The sequence below is a fragment of the Pundamilia nyererei genome, unplaced genomic scaffold (assembly GCF_000239375.1).
Source record: "Pundamilia nyererei isolate P.nyererei 1_Seehausen unplaced genomic scaffold, PunNye1.0 scaffold00345, whole genome shotgun sequence".
NCBI lineage: Eukaryota > Metazoa > Chordata > Actinopteri > Cichliformes > Cichlidae > Pundamilia > Pundamilia nyererei.
This window is the reverse complement of record NW_005187746.1, coordinates 418,417-435,875: the sequence shown is the minus strand read 5'-3', so window position 1 is coordinate 435,875 and position 17,459 is coordinate 418,417. Positions and strand designations below refer to the sequence as shown.

At 45.3% G+C, this 17,459-nt stretch overlaps 2 protein-coding genes across 8 annotated transcripts in view; one reads left to right on the top strand and one right to left on the bottom strand.

Annotated features, from left to right (window-relative positions):
• Positions 1-1,398, bottom strand: part of il4i1 (interleukin 4 induced 1) — a 7,719-nt gene extending 6,321 nt beyond the window's left edge. The window contains exon 1 of the mRNA XM_005752119.2: positions 1,337-1,398. The gene's annotated coding sequence lies outside the window, so the exon portion shown is untranslated. The remainder of the gene's footprint in view (positions 1-1,336) is intronic.
• Positions 663-17,459, top strand: part of snx19b (sorting nexin 19b) — a 54,562-nt gene continuing 37,765 nt past the window's right edge. For 3 of the 7 annotated variants that reach the window (XR_312278.1, XM_005752122.1, XM_005752120.1), the window contains exons 1-11: positions 663-845; positions 1,412-1,689; positions 1,800-1,994; positions 3,000-4,220; positions 6,020-6,218; positions 6,317-6,417; positions 6,509-6,628; positions 6,830-6,954; positions 7,765-7,858; positions 8,893-9,040; positions 14,316-14,457. Coding sequence is in view for 6 of the 7 variants with exons in the window: in XM_005752122.1 (XP_005752179.1) it covers positions 1,486-1,689; positions 1,800-1,994; positions 3,000-4,220; positions 6,020-6,218; positions 6,317-6,417; positions 6,509-6,628; positions 6,830-6,954; positions 7,765-7,858; positions 8,893-9,040; positions 14,316-14,457 (2,549 nt within the window). In the remaining variant the exon portion in view is untranslated. Of the gene's footprint in view, positions 1,233-1,387; positions 1,690-1,799; positions 1,995-2,999; positions 4,221-6,019; positions 6,219-6,316; positions 6,418-6,508; positions 6,629-6,829; positions 6,955-7,764; positions 7,859-8,031; positions 8,501-8,892; positions 9,041-14,315; positions 14,458-17,459 lie in introns of those variants that run through there. The other 4 variants (XM_013915664.1, XM_005752121.2, XM_013915663.1 and 1 more) reach the window with 4 other exon arrangements.

The following is a 17,459-nucleotide window of genomic DNA, read 5'->3' as shown; positions in this document are numbered from 1 at the left end:
CACACACACACACACACACACACACACACACACACACACACACACACACGATAGGACCCAGTACAGATTTTAAGTCGACGGGGCACGATTGTGCGTCCGGCATCCCTGCACTGCACCGCAGACCACGCCCCGTTTTCAGTGCAAGCAAACTGGCTGACAGACTGACAGCATCGCACAGAGTTAGAAAGATGGAGACTTCAGATTATATTGTGACCTGATGATAAATCCATTATGCAAGTTGATGAGTGAATGAGTGTAAAGTGTGTACACAAAATAGCAAACTAATATTTAATTTGTAAAAATGCAAATTACAGACTGATTTCCAATGTCTCCATGTGTTTTTTTATGTGTAATGTCTTTACTTATATTGGTGAATAGACTTTAGTGAACAGGACTTACAAAGAGGGATTTTTAACTGGATAAATCAAAGATATATAAAAGTCGCTTTGCCATAAACTGATTGCGTTGCGACAGGAATGCTGTCTGTGTCTCACGATGACTTGATATCATTCGTGACGGATACATTTGAAATACATTTCACATATTATAGGCCAACAAGCCATTTACAGCAGTTTGAATACGGGCAATCACTTTTTGGCAAATACCGGAAGTCGGTTGCCTCCGAAGCCTTAGAGCCTGCCCCAATCGATACGTCATAGCTCGCAATACAGGAAGTAAACAAACCAGACCGAGGAGTTGACGCCGAGAAGCTCACGAGACCTCTCGTTGAGTGCTGGACGGCTCGTGCAGGGTGCATGTCTGTCTGAGCTCGCGCTTGTTGTATGCGTTTATGAGCAGGCGTCGCGCGCTCCTGGAGTGACGTGTCTTTGGTTCAGCACTGTAAGGTTGGTATGTGCGTGCTGCAGCTCTGACAAACACAGCGCTTCTCTTCATTTCAGCATCTTTACAAAGAAGCAGCGATGCCGCTCATGTTTCCAGCTACCTCTCTGCTGCTGGTACTGACGTAGGAAGCAGCTAAAGGGCAGACATTAATCTTGACATCTTGCTTAGCTGCTGTCTCAGCCTGTCGGACGTACACCGTCATGAAACATCTGAGCGGAGTTCGGTCTCCGCACGACAGTTAATGCCTTTGGGCTAACGCTAGTACCACCGCAGCATAGCTACACCGGGTTAGCTAGCATGTTCATTTACTCCCGAAGCACGGCACAACCAGCGTTAGCTTGTAGCGTACACGCGCTGGCTCAGCAGATACGAGACACATCGTCCCTCAGGTCAGTGAAGCAGTTTACAACACTTCTTCTGTTTGCTGTCAGTACGTGAAGCAGCGTGGATGATATGTTTGTGTTACACATTCATCCCCTTTACTTCAACTTACCCCACTCTGCTTGCACTCAGCTTCCCGTCCTGTTTCCGATGTGCCACTCAGGTGTTATCGTTTTGGTTCTTTAAGGAGTGATGGTACCCGGCACGCCTGATCTTCACTTCTCCAGTTGAGGCCAGTGAGAAAGCAAACCCTGCAGCATCATGGCTGAGGTGTGGGGACAGAGGAGCTTGCTGGGCGTCGGTGTGGTGTTGGCCTGGCTGGTGCTGTTCCACCTGCTGGTCAACATCTGGCTGCTGTGTGTCTTCACCAGCCTGCTCTTGGTGCTCTGGGGCTGGCTCGGCTCGCAGACTGTTCTTGAGTCCAACAGTGTGATTCACCTGGAGAGGTTTATCACCTGGGAGCAAGTAGGTCTATAATTAATGATGGTTTACAGCTTGATGTTTTACAATATATGGATGTGATTATAAACGGTTTGGGCTAAGTTAACCTTAGACTCCTAATTACTAATTTTCAGATTCCAAAGTCTGAGAAGGATGAAAATGATCTGGACCGGGAGATCCACAACACAGTGAAGAAAATCATCAGAGACTTTGTCACCTCCTGGTACTCCACTGTGTCCTCTGAGAGTGCTTTTGAAACAGAGATTGAAGAAGCCATGATCTCCATGGCCATGGGGCTGAAACTGCGAGCAAGAACAGCTGACAGGAAGGTACTGAGCTTTAAAGGAGCAGGGAGCTTTCACAAGGTCTAACAATGTGCTTGCAAGAATTTTCTGTAGTTAATGTGAAGGCCAGGCACACTACAAGTACTTGAAGAACAAGTGTTTGTGTTAACCTGCCTACAGTTGTTGTTGCTATGGATGAGGAGCACTTGTAAATCTGCATTAAAATCTGTAAAGAGATTTCCAAAAGTCTGGGATGGTCTATTAAAATCTATTAAATCTATTAAAATAATGTATACAGGGTTGATACGTGTTAGTAAACAAGTCATTCTGGACTGTAGCTGGGTAAATATTAGGAAAGGTGTGACCCACTACCACAGGTCATGTGACTGTTGAGTTCTTTAACATCCTAGGACCTGCGTCCACATACGTGGACATCACATTTTGGGTTATTTAGATTAAAATACTCAATTTTGCTCTACATGGGCCTGATATCCACTTACGAGGATGTTATCCTGCTACTGTTCTATCAACATATTAAATGAATATCCTCTGTATATGACAGGAAATAAGAGAAACCACCGTAGTTCCCTTTATGTACCAGCTCAGACTCTGAGAACCATATAAGAAGCACTGTGTGGTAGGTGACAGCAGGTCCTGTGAGTTGCGATTTAGACTTCAAGTAGTTCAAATCGTCATATGAAGTATTTCAGCACATCCACTAACAGCTCAGCACCGGTCTATGGTGTTCACCACAGAGATGCTCTAACCCCTTCTGCCTATTCGACCTTTGTCGGTGTCACTTTACTCATTTTTCCTACAGAACAGACTATTTACTTGTGCCATCGTACAAGATGATCAGTAGCATTTGCTGCACAAAGGGTCACACCATTATTAGTGTATGTTACTGTATATTTGACCATTAACGGCAACATTCACAGGAATTATTACGAGATTTCGTTGCTTGTAAAGAAACTAAATTAACATGCAGAATTAAAAATGGAGAGAATCAGAATTTCTCTAATGGGTCGTGTAAATGTGTGAATCCTGCAGGAACTGACCCAGAGGGTCCTCGATCTGTTCGGCTGCCATCTACAGGACTACATGAAAGCCAAGGAGCTGGTGACCGAGCAGCAGGTGTCTCTGAGAGCAAATGAGAGCAGCGAGAACGAGCAGCTGTGGAAGGCTTATTCCAGCATCAGCAGCCCTCACCTCGCCGTGACCAGCGAAACAGTGGAAGTCAACTATGTGAGGGCAGTCGCAGACTTGCTGCTGCACGTTTTAGTGCCTTCACCGCACTTGGAAACGCGCACTGGACGGTTTGTGGTTGGAGAGCTGATAACCTGTAATGTCCTGCTGCCTCTCGTTGCCAAACTGTCGGACCCTGACTGGTTAAACCTCCTCATACTTAAAATATTTGTCAGCCAACCGCCAGAAACGACAGAATCGCCAAATTCATCCCCGCTCCTACCCTCTCCACCTGATGACCCAGAGGTCGCTCCAGCATGGCAGGCAGCACATGTTCCTCAAGAGAACAGCGACGTTCCTGCGCAGAGAGCGGAGGCTGAAAAGATCACTCACACAGAGACCGCCACGCCCGCTGCCGATGATGTGCCCGACTCCGCGGAGGCGGACTTTCCACAACACAACGCCGAAGAAGATGAAACTGTTCGACCCTTTTTAAGGCGCTACACAAGAGGAAGCAAGTCAAACCCATTTTACCAGGAAAATGACTCTGACCCGGATTCTCCTTTGGCTGATTTTAAACGCAGTTCCAGCGATTCTTTGGTCATGATCGGACAAGATGATGGTCTGGATGACAGTAGGAAGGATTGCGCCACATCTGTCGAGACCAACTACGGGTTGGATTTGGAGGATGTTTGCCACAGTCCAGTGGACGGCCAAACCAAATTCCTGCTGAGCTCAGAATTGGAGGAGCAGACTAATGGCTGCGTCCTGCCATCGCTCAGCACAGCAGAGAGGGACTCCAGTATCAGCAGGATTCGTTCCTTGGACAGAGAAGGCAGTTCCCCGTCTATAATCGCCACCAGAGGCCTTCTTATAGGCGCAGAGCAGACTGGGGTAATGAATCCTAATGAGCTGAGTGTTGTCAGTACATTGCAGTGCTGTTCCTCTGTCCCCACGTTCAGTTTTGAGCCCCTCAGCAGCCCCGAGGGACCCGTCATCATCCAAAACCTCCGCATCACTGGAACCATCACGGCTAAGGAGCACCGAGGCACCGGCTCGCACCCCTACACACTTTACACCATCAAAGTAAGGACAATGTGACTATGCTACGATGCAGTTGTTGGTTGGTGTTTACTGGGCTGATCGATGACCCACAGAAAAACACCCAGAGAGTGCTACAGCACTGCTTTCAGCAGTGTCCTCTCTATCAGGCATTTGGCCATGATGATGAGCTTTTCTGCATTTGTGCAGTTTTTAGCACTGACAAATATAATGATGATAAAAGGCAGTAATTTAAATGTTTCAACATATTTAACTTTCAGTTTTGTTTAAAACCCTGAAATACACAGAAACAGGACTCGTTCTGCACTGGGAGAAAGTTTTTAGAGCTTTACTAAAACGTTAAATAAATCAGTGCTAAGTCGTTTGGATAGCAAGGTTAATCCATCAAACAAAAGGAGATATTAGACAAAGATAAAACCACTAAACACAAAACACAGGAGGTTCTTTATTAAGAGGAAAAAAGTCAGTTACACGGTATTCAAAGTAATGCAGTTTGTCATCCCCGCGCTGATGAGCGACCCGAAGGAGGGCTGGGGCCGAGCTTCAGCGGTGACTGAGTGAGGGTCTATTTGGACACTTTGTTCTCTCAGGTGGACATGAAATAAAACAGCAAAATTAATTTCACATAATTAATATCAGTTTTAGACCTTAACACAGTAACGCTTAACACAAAGGGTAACATCTAGGTGCAGTTTCCCCCTCTGGGGGTGAGGGTACCTGGACCTGGGGTGTAAAGTATGTTTGGGGAGTGTGATTGTGTGTACAGTGTCTATTTGTCTGTCTTTACGTTGGGTGAGTGCTGAGTATTTGTATATGTGTATATGGGGGTGGGAATGCAGGTTTGTGTCTGTGTGGTGTGGCTGTGTGTGTGTCTATATGTCAGGTTGGGTCTTAGACTCCGCCCCTCTGGGAACATCCAAAGTATGGAGGCCTTTCTCCCCCCACCACACTCCCTGCCGGTGGCTGATGCCCTCGGGTGTCAGTGCGTTGGTGGTTCTTGGTGCGCGGCGCTCAGGTATGTACCGGCTCACTCACAGTGGCTGCTTGGCACGGTCGGGCGCCTGTGGCTCGGTCAGGCCTTTTCTGGGGTGTGGGGGGCCTCAGGCCTCTGGGCCTGGGGCTCGGTTCACTCTGGCACGGCTGGCTGCCCGCAGAGCCCACGGCACGTCACTGCAGCCCCCTCTGGCCTCTGCTCCGTGGCTGCTGGGTGACCCCTCATTTGGGGCTCTCCTCAGCTCTTCCCAGGAGGGTGGCACAGATGCCCCTCTGATGGTCCTCCTTGGGTCCTCGTACTCTGGGGCCTCTGGATCTCCTCCATGCCTGCTTCATGCCCTGGGGCGGGGCTATGTCTCCCCACACTCCCTAGCAGATCGTTACATGGAGAAACCTTTTGAATACAAGCGTGCTGATCCACACGGGTGTTCACAGACACAAACTACCTTTCGTGGCTGCTACCTCACAGCACATTGTGCGCTGTAGGTCCTGCGTGCCACACAACAGCATTCAATATTTAATATTTACTGTTATTTACTGTTAGCTATTAATGTGGTGGTGCTGTGTTTATGTTGCTCTTTTGCTCAGGGTTAGGGTGTCTCACTGTCCCTCTTCCCCTCTGTTTTTCTTTTCCTTTCTTATCCCCCAGCCATGTCTGTCCCATCTGTAACAACTGAAGATAAAATAAAATAAATAAAAAAAACTTCATGTTTTCCTGCACTGACTGATGGGAATGCAAATACAGTCACAAACGTTTGGCCTGTACTGGTGCATTCTTACGTTCACTGGGATATCAGTGAAGCCTCACAGTTTCTTTTTTATCTTTACAGTATGAGACAGCAATGGCTTGTGAGAACCCGGGAAGCATCCAGGTCGGCTTTGAGGATGCAGAAACTGTACAGACGGGCTGTGAGAATCCATCTTCTGCTCAGTCTGTAGCCTATCACACGGTCAACAGACGCTACAGTGAGTTCCTCAATCTGCAGACACGACTGGAAGAAAAAACAGAACTGAGGAAACTCATCAAAGGTACAGAAGCTTTATATTTTGCTCGAGTGTTGCATTAGACCTTTGAGAACCTTAGAGAGTTTGTTTGTTCCAGTCTGACTCATCTGATCTTTTTCCAGGCGTGAAAGGTCCAAAGAAAATATTTCCAGACATGCCGTTTGGAAACATGGACAGTGATAAGATAGAAGCCAGGAAGGGCCTCCTGGAGACCTTTCTAAAAGTTGGTGGAAAACCTTTCTGTAGTGCACTCGTGTTGTTTGTTGGCCTGCTGCTACATTTCTGGTGGCTTCTTTCTGTTTCAACCTTTTCAGCAACTGTGCAGCATCCCTGAAATAGCCAACAGTGAGGAGATGCAGGAATTTCTCGCTCTCAATACAGATGCCAGGATCGCCTTTGTCAAGAAACCTTTCATTGTGTCACGCATAGACAAGGTGACTATTTCATTCTAACACGAGTGAGTGACACATGAGTGTTTGTGCTTAGTTTGCTGAGACGGAGCGCTGATATGAAGCAATGACCTGCTCTGGTTTCAGCTTGTGATGCCTCGTGGCAGCTGCTGTTGGGATTTGGCGCTCGATAAATAAACCTGAATAAATGGAATTGATACAGCTCATATGTGTTTACTCGTGCAGATTGTGGTGAACGCCATCGTCGACACCCTGAAGACGGCGTTTCCTCGCTCAGAGCCTCAGAGCCCCACAGAGGATAATGAGACTGAGGTGGATGGAGGCAAAATAGGTGCCGATAAGAAGACCAGGTAAGAAACACGTGCAGGCTCAGTGGAGCACGCTGCTTCCTGCGTCTCCTGCGTCTATCCTGTGATCCTCTCACCATCAGAGCTAGCTAAGAGCAATGCTGTGAGGACTCACTTTTGTGTTTTTTGGAGTAGCTGCTGCACAAGAGTTTGAGCAGGTCGTCCACGAGTCAGAAGGTCAGCGGTTTGAGTCGGGTTAGATCACACAAGTTAAACCTATTTTTAAATTTTTGTGCTCCAGGTGCTGAATGTTTGTTTTTCTTACAGATGCAACATTTAGCGATACACTGTGCATTTCTATTTGTACTGTTGTTACGTCTTTCCCAGCCTGTCCTGCCTGAGACATTGTCATACTGTATACCACCTGTATAATGTAAAAACTGAAATGGCAGCAATAGAAATGGAGAAACAAACAGATCAACCCTGAACAAGAGGAGTCTTGGAGATCTTGGAAAAGCAAAATGTGTTTGGCGCCACAGTTATGATCTGAGTGCACTGTGTGTGCGTCACCGGTGCATTCACATCATAAATCTGACTGCAGTTCTTACTGAACATTTACTGATGCAGAGCTGTTGTTCCCCACGATGAAGTCAACCCAGACTGGGAACACTGAAGAGGCCCTCCACGGTTTCAAAGCAGAGTGAGACGCCCGTGCAGTAGCATGGATCTTGACTGGTTTAACGCGTCACTTGTCTTTGTAGTGGGGATGATTGCGGTACAGTTATTACTGCGTAATAAAAACCAGGCTTGTTTTAAGTCAGGCTCAATAACTGCTTGAGTTGTTTTCAGTCATGTGTGTTCTGTTTGTTCCAGATCTCGTCTGAAGTTCTCCAGTAAAAATGTTCCCTGTATGAATGGCTCAGACGTGAGACCTCCAGTTCTGTTCAGTATGGAGGAGGCCAGCACAGTAAGCGACTTCCATCGCAGCTCGGGTGCACGCTTTTTAAATGATGCAAAAGTTCACACTGTGGAGCTTCTTTTGTGCCTTTACGAGTGAATCAACCAGACTGAGTTAACAATGAATTAAAATATGAATGTAAATGTTTTGTAAATGCAGACCTTCTGTTTGCTGATGTGCAGAATATTGTGCAGCAGACCAAGAACCTCAATCAAGTCTGGTCGCTTCTCTTTCCAAAGGACAACTTTTTGCAGCTTTCTGCCTCGAGGCACATGGCCTATGGCTGCAGTCGACCAAAGGGGTGCCACTCCTGTCAGCTAAGGAAGCATAATTATTTGGTGGTTTAATGGTGTGGGCTTTTCTTTTGTAGAGGCATACGTTGGGCCTCTTACTGCCAACTGAGCTGACCCTGTCTGTGCCTTTATGATGATAGCAGGTCTATGGCTGGCCCCAGCAGGCTAATACAAGATGTGTTGCAAAGCTCAAATCATCTCAGTCATTTCCTTAACACCACAGTGAGGTCACTGTGGCCTCCACAGTCTCCAGATTTACATTCAGTAAGGCACCTTTGGGATGTGGAGGAACAGGAGATTTACACCTGTAGCCCTCCCTCAGCCTGCATCTGCCGGAGGTTTCTTCCTGTTAAAAGGGAGTTTTTCCTTCCCACTGTCGCCAAAGTGCTGCTCATAGGGATCATATGATTGTTGGGTTTTCTCTGTATGAATTATTGTAGGGTCGACCTCACAATATAAAGCGCCTTGAGGTGACTGTTGTTGTGATTTGGCGCTGTGTAAATAACATTGAATTGAATAGCTGCAACCACTATGTGACACCATCATGTCAGCATGGACCAATCTCTGAGCAATGTTTCTGTCAAACTGCTGAAGAACTGAGACGGTTCTGAGGGAAAATGGGATCCAGCTGCTTTACTTTCACTGAATGTTATTAAGTGCAAACCTTTCCTTTTAACTGTATTATAGAGGACCGTACCAAGCTGGTTAAAGTTTAAGTAACTATAAAAAACCTCTGTTCTGTGATTCCAGATGTTTAATGGGATGTCTCTGGGATATTTGCAAGACTTTATCAATGAACAGGAGAAACAGACCATGAAGGATGAGACAGAGAGAGGGACCTGTGCAGGATTAAGAGAATTTGGAGGCCATCTGGATCACAGGAAGAGTCGGGAACGCGGTAAGGACACGGGCTAATATTCACATTGGTTTATGAATGTTTCAGTGCTGCGTGTGCATTTAAACCAGTAAAGTAAATACTCAGTAAGACTATTGAATAAAATAAAACTGGCCATGATCACCCTCAGTCACACCCAACAGCTGACACAGCAGCACAGTTCCAGCAGTCCTGAAATCTGTATGTCTCTGATGGTTTTTGTCTAAATTACTGGAGAAGTCATCATGTTGCCTTTGGCTGATGTCACTGCAGGAAGATGGATCAACTTAAATGGCAAAGTTAAAAGCCAGCGCTGGATCTCGAATCACCATTATCACACTATCATCACGTCTGTGTGTGTCTGTGTGTGTCTGTCTCTGTTTGTGTGTGTGTGTGTGTGTCTGTCTCTGTGTGTGTCTGTCTCTGTGTGTGTGTGTGTGTGTGTGTGTGTGTGTGTGTGTGTCTGTCTCTGTGTGTGTGTCTGTCTCTGTGTGTGTGTCTGTCTCTGTGTGTGTGTGTGTCTGTCTCTGTTTGTGTCTGTCTCTGTTTGTGTGTGTGTGTGTGTGTGTGTGTGACTCACGCTGGCTTGTCTGCTTTCGTTTGCCTTTGTGTCTGAGCAGCTCACTGACTCATTAAGTCACTACCACTTCCCATTCAGTGTCTCTCTGTGGTTACAGCTGGGAGTTCTGTTCCAGTCACTGATCAAATGCATCAGACCACATGTTCATATTTTGGCAAACTGACATGCTGCTGTGGATACAAAGAGCGAGGCAGCAAAGGAAACTAGTCTATTACTACATTAGGTCTAAAACAGGCGTCTGTGACAGAGCTCACGGCTGCTGCCCAGGCTGGGCGTTTGTAATAACCATCATTGATGGTTGGTCAGTCGCTAGTTAGTAGTGATGGGTTGTTTGCGAACGAAACGGCTCTTAGAGCCGGCTCTTTGACGTGAACGACACGAGCCTCTCTCTCTCTCTCTCTCTCGCTCTCGCTCTCTCGCTCTCTCACAGCGAGCCTTGTGCTTTACGCTGGGCAGAGGGGGGAGGGGCGGTAGTTACACTCAGTAGCACAGGGAGAGAGAGAGAGCAAGGTACAGTAATCATCCACAACTACTTTCAGTTGCAGATGATAAAGGATTCAGAAAGTTTATTCATGCAGGTCCATATAACAGAGAATGTGCATCTTCTTTTTGTTTTCATATTATAATTTATATTTAATTGTGTTGTGGTTTGCAGTGTTTTGTGTTGTTTCACTTTAAATTTGTTTAAAAGGAAAAAGCTGCAAATTTAAATAGTTAAAAGTTGAAATGTGAATAGTTGGTTTTTGTATTATATGATTTATTTATTACATTTTATGTGGTGTGAATAAATAAAAGTATATTTACGGTGGTATGGGCTCAAAATGTGGTCATAAATATTTTGTACTCGTAAATCAGGATTGGTATGTGTAAAAAAAGATTTGTGTGTGGACTTAGCCCAAAAAAACACTGCAAGTTACAAGTACGAATTTTGACCCTATTTTTCTTTCTTTAAGCTGATTGGTCAATGTCATGTCAATCACAAATGTAACAATCCAATCAGAGAACAGATGGGTTTGGCTGTCGAGGGGCGCTTTTTTGAACTGCAGGTCCTTGAAGGGAATAAATGCCCTTTTACATGCCAACCCAGCGTACAAAATATTTATGACCACATTTTGAGCCCATACGGTGGCCCCTACAGAAAAGACACGTACAAACACAACAGCAGTGCTCCAGGATGCTAGGGGGCAGTGTTGAGCTTTTGTTACCTCGTGGCTACACAAGCCAGCAAGTACCAACAACCGGATTTGGTGTGTGGTAGTAACAGGTAAATGAACTTTTTTTTTTAATTATTTGAATATATACGAGTGCCTGTGTATAAATACACAAACAACACACACATGCTTTCATGCTTTCAATTGTGTAATTTAAGTGATCTAGTAGCTCTGTTATGGAAGTTCAGTTCATGCTAGAAATGTGTTTTGGAGTTTGTACGTGTTTTGTCTCTAGGGGCCACCGCATATATTTATATATAAACATATATAAATAAAACCACTTTTTTTTTACGTTAGTAATTCCTTTTGTGCAAAATTTTATATTGTTGTTAATAATAAATTAATTAAAGCAACAAAACAACCTGAAGAGCCGGTTCTCTAAAAAGAGCTGGAATCCCATCACTACTAGTTAATCTTTAATCCGCGGTTGTTGTGCTGCTAAGAAATGATAAGAGATAATTTATTGGGACAAACAGGTATGTTTGGATGTCTTGATATACACAGCTGTGAGGGACATGTCCTCGTTCCATCAGTTTGCTCTGAGTTCTCAGGCTCGTTGAGTCCTCGAATATGATCTGTTCATAGCAGAGATTGTATAGAAAGTTTCTCCCTGAAGTGTGTCAGAAATGTTAGGACATTCAGTCCTAACCCAAAACATTAACTCTTATCTACCTTTAAGACTTATCACAAAGGACTTGTTGCATCATGCAGCGCTCCATCATTGCTCATTATAAAGAACTACCACAGGAAAAACCGAGGCCCTTCCTTCTTATGCTCGATGCTGTAATGAGACATTCACTGTTTAATAAACCATTTTTTCACAGTCAGCCAGCGACGTGTGAAACTATCAGACTCTAGTTTCTTCTTGTTTCTGTGAGAGAGGACGAAGTACGTCATAAACTGCTTTATATGTTGTCTTGGTATGATGGACAGGCACACGTCTGCTAACAAGTGCTAAGTAACAGAATTTCATCCAAACTGAAGCACAAATTTCATGAACAATTGTTCCAACAAGAATCAAACAGGATAGCAGACCAGCTAGGCAGCTAGCCAAGGCTAGGCCTAACAGACTGCCATCAACTACAGCTGTCAGTAAGAGCTGCCACACTCCTACTTTAACATTAACATACATGTTTTGCTTCTATTTTGCTGGTTTGTTTCAATTTTAGTTACAGCTTCAGTCCCCAAAATTGGGAGACTGTGAAAATGTAAACAAAGAGAATACAGTGATTATCAAACCCATATTTTATTCACCACAGAACATAGAAAACATGTTTAAACTGAGAAAATGAGCCCCCCCCAGGTCAGTTTGACTTTGATCGCAGCAACATGTTGTTGCTGTGTTTCGGGAATATTGTTCACATCTTGTCTGATGCACAATTCTAGCAGCTCACCAGCCCTGGGTCGTCTTTTTTGGTATTTTTCATGCCAAATGTTCTCAGTTGCTCAAAGGTCTGGGCTGCAGGCAGGCAGAGATGCAGGCTTTTAAATGAAGGGCTGATGGCGGACGGACGCCTCTGTAGTGGTTGTCTGTTTTTTCCAAGCAGAATTTCAAATTCACGAAACCTTTTCTTTCAGGTTGCTTCAGTAATTTTAAGTGAGCGTCTGGGCTCGTTCACATACAGCTGCTTCTTCACACAGCTGGAGCGTTCACAGGGGCTGTTTTTAATGTAAAAATGTCAGTATTACACTTTCACATGAATCCATATCATGGACGTTATTATGAGACCTGCTTTCCACTTGTGCAGAAGTGTCAGGTAAATACATAGTATGACGTGTAGAGACGCTTATTTGAACATCCACTTGATGTGAAAGAGAACAGGTGAATACACACTATAGTATGTACAGTCCTGAGCAAAGGATTATGGGAGTGAGCCGAACATTATTCTGAGCATGGAGTTTACTGAAAACAGCACTTACACTGAAACAGGCTGTTTTACAAAGTTTACGACCACGTGCCTTTAAAAGGCCAAATCTGTGCACAAATGTGGGTTCACTGTCATTTTCTGTCAGGCAGTTTCTGTCATGATGCTCTGATGGCAAAGGCAAAACAACCCGACCACGTTCACAAACGTGGTCGGGTTGTTGAGCTGCATAAGCAGGCTCTCTCACAGCTGCTGAGGAGGGACGCAGTAAGACAGTCATTTTGAATTTCTTAAATGATCCTGAGGGTTATGGAACAAAACATTTAAGTGGGAGACCCCAAGGATGTCACCAGCACCAGCAAGGTCGTTACTGGTGCCGACTGCAGCCCCATAACCATCAGACGGCATCTGAGACTGAAGGGCTGCAAAAACAAAACGCGTCTTCAAAGACCTCGTCTCCTTGAACGCCACAGAACTGACCGTTTGGACTTTGCTGCGGAGCACCAAACGTTGGACACTGAAAGGTGTTAGTCTGCATCAGCTCATGGCTCAGTTTATACTGTTCTACACAAACACGTGACAAATCTTATCTGTGCATGCTTCATCCTCTCCCTTGTTGTCACTCCACCTCATGTCGTCTGCTGCCAGTGATGGAGGCTGTCATGTGCTGGCTTGCCATGTATTGCAGATGGAAGGTCAAGGTGACCCTTAAGAGAAAACGGCTCCATTACTGCAGATGGCATTCTTCACTCTGTCTTCCTGAGTCATAGATGTGACCGTCAGTAAATGTGTGTCATTGTTGTAGTTGACGTGACAGTATTACAAACATTTTGTTAGTTACAGCAGCTGGTATGGAGTCCAGTAGTTTTCATTACCAGTACATAGTACTGAGGCATGTGTTTGACCTTTAGGTCAGCTTCTGTTGCTTCTGATACTTAAAAGTTGATTCACAAATTATTTAGAGGCAAAGCTGAGTGACAACCTGTTTCTGAGGCATGGCAGCGCTCGAGTCCAGCCACATGAGGGCACCATTGATAAACGTATGAAAAGGAGCATTGGTATGCTCTTCACATCTACACTGCATCAGTTACACACCAGCCCTCATTTCTTTGTATTTAGCTGGTAAAATGTGAAATGGGTGCAGCGATTTAGTGAAGCACGAGCAAACATTAAAGGAAATACAGTAGATAAGGAAAAATAGACTCTGTATAATTCTAATGAGCTTGAAAGTCAATATTGGTGTGCCCACATTTATTCTTCAGCGCTGCCGGCGTTCTTACAAGCTGTCCTGTGACTCCTTAGTCACAAGTAGGACCAGCTCTCCAGGCTTCTTGAAGGACACTCAAAGCTCTTTGGATGGTGGCCACCTTTTGTCCTGTTCTGTGAATATGATCAGAGAACAGAGAGACTCTGCATCAGTCTCACAGTACTTTTATTGCTTTAAATGAGAATCTGGCTCAAAACTTTTGCACAGGTCTGTATGTCGAATGTGTCACTGAAACAGGTTGTATTATGTTTCTACACGTATGTCTTTCCATGCCGTGCTCAGTTAACACTACATAGTAGACGTGATCTTCAGCTGTACCACAGTAAGAATGTGGTTGGATGTGTTTCTTATGTCTTTGTTCGTTCCTTTTTCAAAGGTCTCGGCTTTGGATCTGAGATGGCGCTGGCTGAGGTGGCTCTGAACATCCTGTGTTTACTGATGAAGCAGCAGTGGAGCTGGCTGTGCATGGAAAACATTCAGAAGACCATCAGACTTGTGTTTGGGACCCTTATTAACAGGTGACCAGTTATTTAACGGTGGTGAGAGTCAACATAAAGTTGACGCTCGCTTCAGACCTGTCGCAGCACTTGCACATTCAGCCTCCTTCTGGATGGCGTCTGCATTACTGATGGGGCTTTAGGCCACTTTCATGTTAACCGAGTATAACGAGGCAGCAGCGCAGCGACTCAGTGGTTAGCACTGTTGTCTCACAGCACACCACGTTTTTAAGCGCTTGCATGTTTCATAGTTTGGAGGTTTGGAGTCTGAGCTGTCATTCAGCAGGAGGTGGGAGAGGTCACAGTCCATTACAGGGCAGGATGAGTGAAATCACACAGCAGCTTTAGCTGTATGTTGAATGTATACAAATATAACCCACCCATTGTGTTAGTGATTAAAACAGGGGCGTAAAAACAGTCAATGTTGGAAGAACGAACAGCTGAAGTACATTACTGTGCTGTGAACATGTCACAATAATATGCATGCATTTATTTCACATTTTAAATCCGTCTTTCTTTTTTGCGTTGGTACTGGGTTAAATGTCTCAGCTCAGATGTTCTAGCACTTTCTAGTGGATCCACATCCTTCCAGGTCTGCTATAGTTTCTCTTGGTTTCCTGATGACCATACGCGAGCTCTGGAACGACTTCGCCCTACAGTCTGCTACACGTTGAGTACGGTTGTCATCACTGCACCAATCTGTCTCTGGCCCCCTCGTCCATCTTACCCTGCATGTAATCAAGCCCCAAAGCCCCTCTCTCAGGGAACCAGCTTACTCCAAACCAGACCTGGGCAACGCACCAGGATGTCTTCATCTTCTTAATTACAATGATGTTTATTCGTGTAACATTCCAGAGACTAAACCTCACTTAGATGCTGTACATGTTGTGCTTTTGGCACCTGGGAGCTACTTAGTGCAGCTAAAACACATCAGTGGTGCCGAAGCATCACTGAGCTCATTTCTCGCTCTCTTCACCAGCAGTAACGTTTTGAAACAGCCCAGAGTGACTTTCCAAGTAAATCTGGCCGCTGCTGCTGCAACCTGAGGTGCTTTTTACAAGGCTTTCAGCTACAAAGTGTCTGCGTATCTGTGTGCCGTAAAGTCTCCGCACGGAGCCAGGTCAGGGCACGAAGACACGTTCCCTCGTGGAAATTCCACAGAGAGGGCTGTTTATGAGCTGGAAAGGCAGTCTGGGTTTGTGCAGTCGTTAGAGAAGAGGAGTTGAAATGTCAGACGAGGGTTCGGGACGATCCTTTGCAGCGGTCCATGTGAAAAACCAGTAAACAAAAGTCTAATGCAAGAAAAGTGCCCCACGTTTTTGAATCCCAGTGTTTTCATGTATGCTGTGAGTCTGTGTGGACATGCACGCCTGCACTGCCTGGCCTCTGCAGAGAATGCAGACGCCAACTCCCCAAACATTTGTCGCAGATGGGTATAGCTCCCACTGCCAGTAAACGGGAGGCAGTGTTCTTGGGTTGTAGCGTTTGTGCCATCAGTCCTGTGACCTCACGTTCCCTGGGGTGTTAGCACCAGAATATCTAGCTTCATATTGATACCGAGTCCTCTATTTTAAGAGGGTCTGCCATTCAAGTATGTAAGGCCTTGTGCTTTTGTTTGGCCTCGTCTATATTAGGCAGCAGCCTGTCAGCAGCGCCCTGACAGCTCTGTCCTCTCATCACAGAGGTTTGTCCGTGCAGATCAGGTGAGATGCTGTCGGTAGAACCGCTACGCATGAAACTCTCGTCTTCTGCAGTTTCAGCCGTTGAAACAAATGAACAGTGGCTTATAAACCATAACACAAGATTAAATAATGATTCCTGGAAGAGCTGCGCACAGTGTAAATTATATAAACGCTTTCTGTAAAAGTCCTGCTGCTGAAAGGGAAAATGATGTGAATGATGGTTAGAAGTGCTTTAAAACGTCTCATGGGGATTCAGTGATAGTTAGCAGGAGCCGGCCTCAGCGCCTCGGGACGTTTGTAGCCTTTGAAGCAGTGAGAGGCAGACGTGTCGCTCATTCTTCTGCTGCTTCACTCAGCGCTGAAACCTTCACACAGGCATCCATGTCTGTCAGAGGATGATATTTATATTCTGCTGCCCTCCTCCACCATCACACTGTTGGTTTGTGTTGAACTCTACGTTAATGTTGCATTTTAAAACTTAGAGATCTGTCAGTATTATATTTAGCCAGTGTGGTACTAGTGCAGGATTAACGAGCTATGATCCTCTTCAGCAGCAGGAACAGTTTCAAACAGTCCAGAATGATTTTCAAAGTAAAACTTGTAAAAAGTGTTTTTCTGTGATTAACAGCGGGACACATTTTTCTGCATCAGTCTGCAGTGCTAGTTCAAATAATTAGGGTTAAATGGATGTATAACTATAACTACACACCTGTTCTGTCCTTAATGTGGCTTTAAGATCACTCACAGTGATGCACAGGGGCTTGTTTGAGTGCAGCTCAAGTGCACATTAGCATGCAGGCTGAAGGAGCAGGGGTTTGAAACTTGCTTACAGCGTGTGGTCGTGTTGCACTTCTGGTCGTTGCAGGCTTTGTGACAGTGTGTTACTCTGCCGTGAACAGCATCCCCGCTCTGCTGCGCTCCCCGGGTGAGTGAATAGGTTAGAGAGTAACAAAGAGCAGAGATGTGAGAGAACAGGAGACCTTTGGTTCTTCTAACTTCATTGTACACATAGTTGCACTGCATGGCCTGTCCAGCTCATGCTTGGGATTCTGTCTCAATCTTTCAGTTATTCACTGCTGACCAACGTTTAAAAAGGATGTTCAGAGACTGGGACAGAAATATTCAACTGTTACATATCTGCTGCTCTGTTCATATGAATTTGCAATAAGACCGTGCAGTGCTGCTAGCTGCCATGAACGTCTGCTCAGGTGCAGAAATGCCTGGAGCCTACCTGCTGAGGTTTTTATATATTTTTATAGCTGTTTAAGGCGAGTCAGCAGGAACCTCATCACAGGTCAGCCAGGCTTGAAAAGACGTGTGTGTGTGTGTGTGTCTGTGTGT